Here is a 10,000-nt window from a genome sequence, read left to right as displayed (position 1 = left end):
AGAGAGAGAGAGAGAGAGACAGAGAGATGTGGAGAGAGAGAGAGAAAGGGAGAGAGATGTGGAGAGAGAGAGAGAGAGACAGACAGACAGACAGACAGACAGACAGAGAGATGTGGAAAGGGATAGAGAGAGAGAGAGAGAGAGAGACAGAGAGAGAGAGAGAGAGAGAGAGAGAGAGATGTGGAAAGGGATAGAGAGGGAGAGAGAGAGACAGAGACAGAGAGAGAGAGAGAGAGAGAGAGAGAGAGACAGAGAGAGAGAGAGAGATGTGGAAAGGGAGAGAGAGGGAGAGAGAGAGACAGAGATAGACAGAGAGAGAGAGATACTTTTGTTAATCGCCCCTACTGTGGATCTATTGTGTGTGTGTGTGCGTGTGCGTGTGCGCGTGCGCGTGTGCGTGTGCGTGTGCGTGTGTGTGTGTGCGTGTGTGTGTGCGTGCATGCGTGTGTGTGTGCGTGTGCGTGTGCGCGTGTGCGTGTGCGTGTGCGTGCGTGCGTGTGTGTATGTTGAATATGCGTAACTTTCCTCTGTCTAACTACTTCTGTAGATGAATGTATTGACAAGCTGAATCAGAAACCTACTGCTCATTACCATAACTAACCAGCTGACTGACGCACTGTCTGAGTCAGAGACAGCATGACAACAGCACAATCTGGGGCTGTGTCCCTAAATGGCATACTAGTCCCTAGATAGTGTCCTATGGGCGCTGGTCAAAAGTAGTACTGTACACTATATATGGAATAGTGTGCCATTTGGGATGGAGTCTGCACAATCTGGGACTCCTACATGACATGACATGACATGACATGACATAACTGGGTCGGGTCAGAGTGTGAACAGAGAAATGGCCTTTTGACATAACTTGGCCATTTTGATATGTTATAGCGATTTGAGACAAAATTATGAGGTAGCTTATAGACTTATTAATAATTGATGATTATTCATTGACTAGCATTAATCTCAACTAGCCAATCAGATGAGAGATTGGGGACTGTTTTGTTAGTTAGCAACACAAAACACATAAAGGTTTTTATATTTGTGTCAGAACTAAAAACAGGGAAGGCAAACCCCAGTGCCTCTCCCCTGTCTTTCAGCTCCACACACACACACACACACACACACACACACACACACACACACACACACACACACACACACACACACACACACACACACACACACACACAGGCTCTGAGAGTATGTGTCACGTCAAGGCATGCAGCAGTCTTCAGCAGGAATGTATCATGTCTTTACAGGTGAAATAATGAACCCCGACATAACGCTTTATTTCAACATATTGCTAAATAGCCGACTGCGGTACAATGATTTGTGATAGTTACCATTAGCTTGTGAAAAATACTCAAGAGGTAATCTAACTGGTGATTTTTATTCGGTTTTTGCTTCTCATGTGTTTTCTTGTATATCCATAACATGATATTGCCAATATGATCTCCTGAATAAATAAAGGATCAATCAATTAAACACATCAAATAAGGTGTGCTCGGAGCCCACGTCACAGTGCAGCGGGTGGAGAAACAGATGGAGACGCCGACTGGTGTTGGGTGGAATCACGAGACTCTATCGTCCCCAATGGCACCTTATTCCCTGTGACCAGAGCTAGATTGCCTTTTTCAAACGGAGAGCACTAGATAATGTCTAAGGTGCCATTTGGGAGACATGGTGAATATTACAGACCAAAAGAACAGAGACTTTCCGAGTTTTCCCAACCACACTCAAATAAGTCACCAGCTGCCGCCAGCTACTTACCGAACTGTGTTTCTTCCGTTGCCATCGGAGCCATGTTCCCGCTTGCTCGCGTGCTCTGTCCAAGGTGCTGAAACGGTCCGCGCTTCGGTTTATTCCAGCACTCACACTCTATAAACCTACGCTACACACCAATCCGTCCTCTAGGTATATCTCCTTGACAGCGAATAGCGACAGATTTTTTGATGATGTGACTTAAATGATTTAATCTGTTTGTTTCGGTTTAATAATTCAAACGCAGCTGTTCTTTTCAGCGAGGCAACGGTTGGCAGGCTATTGTCTGTTCTCTTCCCAGCGCGAGTCTCACCCTGCTCGTGTTGTTACTCTTTGCGCTATGAGCATCTCTGAGGATGAACCACCCATCTCCCTCCTCTCTCTGCCTATCGCCCCCTCCTTCCTCCTCTCCCAAGCACCCCCACCCTCCTGCTGAGTTTACAGCCGCTGACGCAGTTGTGACGGAGGCTGCTGAAATCACTGCCTCGGTGAAACAGCATAACAAGCAACAAGCTCATCAATTTCTATGACTGGCTTACTGACTGACTGTCTGGCTGGCTGGCTGACTTACTGACTGACTGGGTGAGTGCATAACTTACCGACTGGCTGGCTGGGTGGCTTACTGATTGACTGACTGACTGACTGACTGACTGACTGGCTGACTGGCTGGCTGGCTGGCTGGCTGGCTGGCTGACTGAGTCCCTCGCTTATACACTACATGACCAGAAGTATGTGGACACCTGCTCATCAAACGTCTCGTTCCAAAATCATGTGCATTAATATGGCGTTTGTCCCTCCTTTGCTGCTATAACAGCCTCCACTCTTCTGGGAAGACTATCCACTAGATGTTGGAACATTGCTGCAGGGACTTGCTTCCATTCAGCCACAAGAGCATTGGCGAGGTCGGGCATTGACATTGGGCAATTAGGCCTGGCTCTCAGTTGGCGTTCCAATGAATGACAAAGGTGTTCGATTGGGTTGAGGTCAGGGCTCTGTGCAGGCCAGTCAAGTTCTTCCACACCGATCTCAACAAACTGTATGGACCTCGCTTTGTGCACTGTGGTATTGTCATGCTGAAACAGAAAAGGGCCTTTCCCAAACTGTTGCTATAAAGTTGGAAGCACAGAACCTTCTAGAATGTCATTGTATGATGTAGCGTTACGATTTCCCTTCACTGGAACTAAGGGACCTAGCCCGAACCATGAAAAACAGCCCCAGACCATTATTCCTCCTCCACCAAACTTTACAGTTAGCACTATGCATTAGGGGAGGTAGCATTCTCCTGGCATCCGCCACTAACAAAGACTACATCTCCTCTGCCCAGACCCCCATCCCTAGTGCCTGGCCACACCCTCGTCCCTAGTGCCTGGCCACACCCCAATTCCTAGTGGCTGTCCACACCCCCATCCTTAGTACCTGGCCACACCCCCATCCTTAGTACCTGGCCACACCCCCATCCGTAATGCCTGGTCACACCCCTATCCCTGACCACACCTTCATCCCTAGTGCCTGCATAATTGTTTGCCACATGTTTTTTCTCAGTTGTCCATGCTATTTCAATATTTCAATAATAAATCATTTGATTTTTCCATTGTTAATGATGGCGGATTGTTTGATTGATTGTCAAGTTTTTAATTTCCTTTTTTCAAGATGAATGATGAGAAGAGAATATGGGTATCTCACTACACCCCCATATGCCATGTCCTGAAATGTCCAGACAGACAGATTAAAAGTAATTCTGACAGCCAACTGTCTAGCTCCTTCCATAACTTTTGGATTTTCTAACATTCCCAGAAAGCATGGATTATTGAGTCATTGTTAGTTTTACACTTAAGACATGACTCTGCCGTTATGCTGTAGAATTTGTGAATTTTGTCTCTTGTATAATACATTCTATACGTTAGTTTATACTGGATTAATTGTACATTTTCATGAACTATAATTTTGTTAGTTATACTTCAACTTTCCCTCCATCACGTGCCATCAATTTTTTGGGTGTTTTGTTTACAATAGTTTATATTCTTTTCTAAAAGATTGTCAGTTGGATATGCTCTCTGCAATATTTATTTATTTATTTTCATACGAACATACTTTTCTGACTCAAATAATATAAACTCAAATAATATTCCCTCAGGTTGATCTGATGTCCAAAAGATTTCAAAATCGAAATTTGGTCAGTCCAAAATTGCTTTTTAATTCTGTCATAGAAATGAATTTATTTACTGTTAGGAAGTCCTTTATGGTTTCTATACTTTTAGTTTTCCACGTGGACCAATTTATTGGTGATTTCTGAAAAGCAATCCAAGGATTGTTCCATAGAGTTGTGATATTGGTTCTCGTAGAATACGTTTAAGTTTCTTCCATATTGTTATTGTGTTCTTTACTATTAAGTTTATAATGTTCTTCGCTTTATCCTTTGAAAATAGACACTAAGAAAATTGTAGGGATGAGCATCTTCAATATGCACCCATTGTTCTTCTTCTTTAGTGCATTTAACTATATGGCACAAGTAAAAGCCTTGGGCAGCAGGTTGATACATTTCCAAGTCTGGGAGATAAATCAACACTCAGACATAGGAAGATGTACAACTGTCCATTTTATTCTATACATTTTATTTGCCCATATAAAGTCTGTTAGGACAGAGTATACTTCTTTTTAAATGTCTTTGGTGGGGTAATAGGTATTACTAAAAACACTTTGGGAGCCATGCTATTCTGAAGAGGTTTCTTCTACCTGTTAGATTTACGGGAAGATTATTCCATTGAATTAGATCTGCTTTCATATAGTTGACTAATGGAATAAAGTTATCTTTATATATTTCTTGTTTGTTGTCACTCATTAAGGATCCTAAGTAGTTAATATTTTTTGTCCACTTGAAGGATTGCCGAAGCTTGTCAATTATAATTTTTTCCATTTCCCTATTGACATTTTTTTTTTACTTTTAATTTTATATCCCGAGTATTCTGAAAATATTTTTAGCAAAGGGGGCATTGAGTTTTCAATATTGGTCAGGTATATCAGGAGATCATCTGCAAAAAGTTTAGTTTATATTCATGTTTGCTAATACCATTCATGTTTGCCAAACCTGTTATGTTTGGGTCCTGTCAAATTTTGTATTTTTTATTTCACCTTTATTTAACCAGAGTTCTCATTTGCAACTGTGACCTGGCCAAGATAACGCATAGCAATTCGACACATACAACAACACAGAGTTACACATGGAATTCTTTCTGCAAGTGGTTCAATTGCTAGTGCAAACAGGAGGGGGTCAAGGGGACATCCCTGTCTTGTGCCCCTTTCTAAAGCAATTTCATCAAATAATGTATTATTTGTGTATATTTTTTGCATTAGGACATTTATATAATATTTGAATATAAAGGGCCATTTAAGACGGTCAAAAGTGTTTTCGGCAAAAGTGTTTTTTCATATTGTAATAAATTGAAACATGTTCTTATATTTGTTTGTAGGTGTCTATTTTTAATAAATGCTATTTGATTGATATATATCAAGTCTGGTAAGAATTTTGCCATTCTGTTGCTTGTAAGCTTTGTTATTATTTTATATTCACAATTTATTAATCTTAGAGGTACATAACCAGCAGGGGACTCCAGTTTTTCTTTGTTTTAATATAACTGAAATAACAGTTATACATGGAGCTAGGAAGTACTGAATTGAGTGGCGTGTGTTGTCATTTGTGTAAATCGTGGCGCTAATTTGTCCCAAAAAGTTCAATAGAATTCTATGGGAAAGCCACCCATTCCTGGTGCTTTTCTCCGTGCTAATGTTTTAACAGTATCTAATATTTATTTTCGGGTGATCTCTGTTTTTAGTCATTATTTTTTGTCTGCTGATAATTTCTTCAGGGTTATTGAGTCTAAGAAGGCTATTGTTTAATTCTGATTTATATACATTTTCATAGAAGCTTTTAAAATGGTCATTAATCACATTGTTGTTTCTAATTACCAAATTCAAACAACAGAAATGTCATAATTAAAATTCCTCAAACATATAAGTATCTTCTACCATTTTAAAGGTAATCTTGTTGTTAATCCCACCACAGTGTCCATTTCAAAAAGGCTTTACAGCGAACGCACCACAAACGATTATGTTAGGTCACCACCAAGTCACAGAAGAATTCAGCCATTTTTCCAGACAAAGATAGGAGTCACAAAAAGCACAAATAGAGATAAAAATCATCACTAATCGTTCATGATCTTCATCAGATGACGCTCATAGGACTTCATGTTACACAATACATGTATGTTTTGTTCGATAAAGTGCATATTTATATCCAAAAATCTCAGTTTACATTGGCGTGTTATGTTCAGTAGTTCCAAAACATGCAGTGATTTTGCAGAGAGCCACATCAATTCACAGAAATACTTATAATAAACATTGATGAAAGATACCACTATTATACATGGAACTTTAGATAAACGTCTCCTTAATGCAACCGCTGTGTCAGATTTAAAAAAAACTTTACGGAAAAAGCATACCATGCAATAATCTGAGTATGGCGCTCAGAGACCAAACAGCCAAATAAATATCCGCCATGTTGGGTAGTCAACATTAGTCAGAAATAGCATTATAAATATTCACTTACCTTTGATGATCTTCATCAGAATGCACTCCCAGGAATCCCAGTTCCACAATAAATGTTTGTTTTGTTCAATAATGTCCATAATTTATGTCCAAATTCCTCCTTGTTGTTAGAGCATTCAGCCCAGTAATCCAAATTCATGATGCGCGAGCAGACGAGCAGACGAAAAGTCTAAAAGTTCAGTTACAGTCCGTAGAAACTGGTCAAAAGATGTGTAGAATCAATCTTTAGGATGTTTTTAACATACATCTTCAATAACGTTCCAACCGGAGAATTCCTTTGTCTGTAGAGAAGCAATGGAAAGCAAGCTAACTTTCACGTGACCGCGCATGGTCAGCATCAAACAAGGTTATTGAGGCTGTTGACATCTAGTGGAAGCCTTAGGAAGTGCAAGAATACCCAAATCCCACTGTATCTTCAGAGATGAAAAACCACAAGCCTCAGATTTCTCACTTTCTGTTTGGATTTTTTCTCAGGTTTCTGTTTGCCATATGAGTTCTGTTATACTCACAGACATCATTCAAACAGTTTTAGAAACTTCAGAGTAATTTCTATCCAAATATACTAATGATATGCATATATTAGCAACTGGGACTGAGGATCAGGCAGTTTATTCTGGGCACCTCTGGGCACCTTATTCATCCAAGCTACTGAATACTGCCCCCAGCCATAAGAAGTTAATTAAGTAGTTATGTTTTATTTGAGTTTAACCTGTAGTTTTTAACTCTCTTCAAAAGTACAAGATTGTATTCCTGCTTAAGTTCAGAAATTGTATTTTCTTCTTCACCTTGTATAGGTTTTAATGGGCTTTTTCTACGATAGTGATTTATTACAATTTTTCTTAAATTTTTCTTTCTAAATCAGATTTAACTTTAGCCGAGTATGAGATTATCATTCTCTTAATGTACACCCTACAGGCATCCACAATTATATCAGGGGTCGGCTTCTCTCTGTCCTATACAGTATGTCTACATTTGTAATGGTAAAGGTTTCCATTTTTCCGTTTACATATTTAGCATCCAAAATATGCACTCTGTTCGTTCTTCAAATTCTGGCGCGTGTATTTTCTACTGGTGTAATTAAGCATGATACTGGAGAATGATCCGATTCCAAAATATCATTTTATTATCCAGTAAAATGTTGAGTGCATTTTGGGAAATAAAGCTGCAGTCAATTCTTGAATAGCTTTTCATACTTTTAGAAAAAAAGGAATAGTCCTTTGTAGTTGGGAGTAGTAATCTCCAGGTGTAATCTCCTGTAGATTATTTGTAGAGATTAAATGTTTCAGCCTCTTTGGAGGCTCCCTTAAATTGGCCTTTTGTATTACTACATCTGTCAAGTCTCATCAAATGTGTGATTTAGATCACCTGCTAAAATAATAGTTCCGATCTGGATTTGACCTAGTATAGCTTGAATTCTATCGAAAAACACCAGATTTGCCCCTGGTGGGATATACAATGAAGCAATGACTATTTTTCACCATGTAAGTTACAATTTAATAAATAAAGAAAATTGCCTTTTAAGGTCCATATGCTGGGATATAAGGGACAATTATGTATTCTTATTTATCAGGATGCCTACACCTCTGCTGTTACTACAGTAGGTGGCAGCATAGGTATCTCCAACCCAACTCTTCGGTAGCGTCCCGCCTGGCCAACATCCGGTGAAATTGCAGACCGCGAAATTCAAACTACAGAATTATAAATATTTAACTTTCATAAAATCACAAGTGTAATACATCAAAATAAAGTTTAACTGCCTGTTAATCCAGCCGCTGTATCAGATTTCAAAAAGGCTTTACGGCAAATGCACACAATGTGATTATCTGAGGACAGCGCCCCGCATACACAACCATGAAAAACATATTTCAACCAGGCAGGTGCGACACGAAAGTCAGAAATAGCGATATAATAAATGCCTTACCTTTGATGATCTTCTTCTGTTGGCACTCCAAAAGGTCCCAGTTACATCACAAATGGTCCTTTTGTTCGATAATGTCCTTCTTTATATCCATAAAAACTCAGTTTAGCTGGCCCGCTTAAGTCAATAATCCACCCAGTTTCCCTCCATCAAAATGCATACAAAATTAATCCTAAACGTTACTAAAAAACTTTTCCAAACAAGTCAAACAACATTTATAATCAAACCTTAGGTACCTAATACGTAAATAAATAATAACATTTAAGACGGAGAATCGTTATTGTCTTTACCGGAGAAAAATACCAAAGAATGCGCTCTCATTCACGCGCTTAGAAACACTACAGCCAAAATGGGAGGGACCTAGAAAAACTACAATATCTGGCAAATCTTTACAAAAACAAGCCTGAAACTCTTTCTAAAGACTGTTGACATCTAGTGGAAGCCCTCGGAACTGCAATCAGGGAGGACTGGGTTTCGTCCTTTGTCCTCTTGGTTTCGCCTGCCATATCAGTTCTGTTATACTCACAGACATTATTTTAACAGCTTTAGAAACTTTAGAGTGTTTTCTATCCAAGTCTAATTATATGCATATCCTAGCTTCTGGGCCTGAGTAACAGGCAGTTTACCTTGGGCATGCTTTTCATCCGGACCTGAAAATACTGCCCCCTAGAGGTTCAATGGTATATTTCTCTTCTTTTTTTTAAATGTGACACTTGAAATAAACCACATCTGCTGACAATGTCTTTAAGTGTTTGAGAACCATGTGCTTTTTTTCGCTGAGGCACATTTGATAAATTGGATTTTGTTGGCCTTGTATCGAATCAAAGTTAACCTTCCATCTATTAACCTAAACCGCTTCTGTCTATCATTTTTATTATTTATTTATTTTTATTTTACCTTTATTTAACCAGGCAAGTCAGTTAAGAACAAATTCTTATTTTCAATGACGGCCTAGGAACAGTGGGTTAACTGCCTGTTCAGGGGCAGAACGACAGATTTGTACCTTGTCAGCTCGGGGATTTGAACTTGCAACTTGCATTGAAGAACCAAATGAAACATTTTGGCAGACATTTGAGGGCAGTGGGCATTCCATAGAATGGGAGGATCATAGTATTTTTTTAACCTTTTTATAACTAGGAAAGTCAGTTTAAGAACAAATACTTATTTACAATGACATCCTAGGAACAGTGGGTTAATTGCCTTGTTCAGGAGCAGAACGACAGATGTTTTTCCTTGTCAGCTCGGGATTTGATCTAGCAACCTTTCGGTTACTGGCCCAATGCTCTAACCACTAGGATATCTGGCATCCCTCTAACCACTAAGCTACCTCCCACTATCCCAATCCCTAAAACAGCGGAACCACTGCCAGATAACAAACTGTGTGGCAGATGTGCGCCTTAAGCGAGTGTAACATGAAGGTCAAACGATGTGTAGGCTGCAGCAGGCTCTCCATACTGAGGAAAACCCGGGCTTATTTCTCACTCACTACCCAGTGACCTTGTAGGGTAGAGTGGTAAATGAACAACAAGATACGCATTGTGGCGTAAATCACCGTACTGAGATATCTTCATCATCAACTATAAGTAGACATTTCTTATGCTGCTCACCCGACAGTGTCCTTGCTGAGGAAAGATGAACCTGCCATCTTGGTAAATGAAAATCTAACTGCGCCGTAATTCACCGTGCTGAAATAGCTTCTCTGCAAATATGGGCTTATTCCTT

At 39.7% G+C, this 10,000-nt stretch overlaps 1 protein-coding gene across 1 annotated transcript in view; it reads right to left on the bottom strand.

The window, feature by feature from the left end:
- The window catches only part of LOC135510288 (synaptotagmin-4-like), a 10,158-nt gene extending 8,032 nt beyond the window's left edge, over window positions 1–2,126 (bottom strand). The window contains exon 1 of the mRNA XM_064931099.1: window positions 1,768–2,126. Coding sequence (XP_064787171.1) covers window positions 1,768–1,801 — 34 coding nt within the window. The 5' untranslated portion in view covers window positions 1,802–2,126. The remainder of the gene's footprint in view (window positions 1–1,767) is intronic.
- Window positions 2,127–10,000: the final 7,874 nt, after the last annotated feature.

This window comes from Oncorhynchus masou, chromosome 23 (assembly GCF_036934945.1).
Source record: "Oncorhynchus masou masou isolate Uvic2021 chromosome 23, UVic_Omas_1.1, whole genome shotgun sequence".
In the NCBI taxonomy this organism is placed as follows: domain Eukaryota; kingdom Metazoa; phylum Chordata; class Actinopteri; order Salmoniformes; family Salmonidae; genus Oncorhynchus; species Oncorhynchus masou.
The sequence above is the reverse complement of the archived record's forward strand: the minus strand, read 5'-3'. Positions and strand labels throughout refer to the sequence as shown.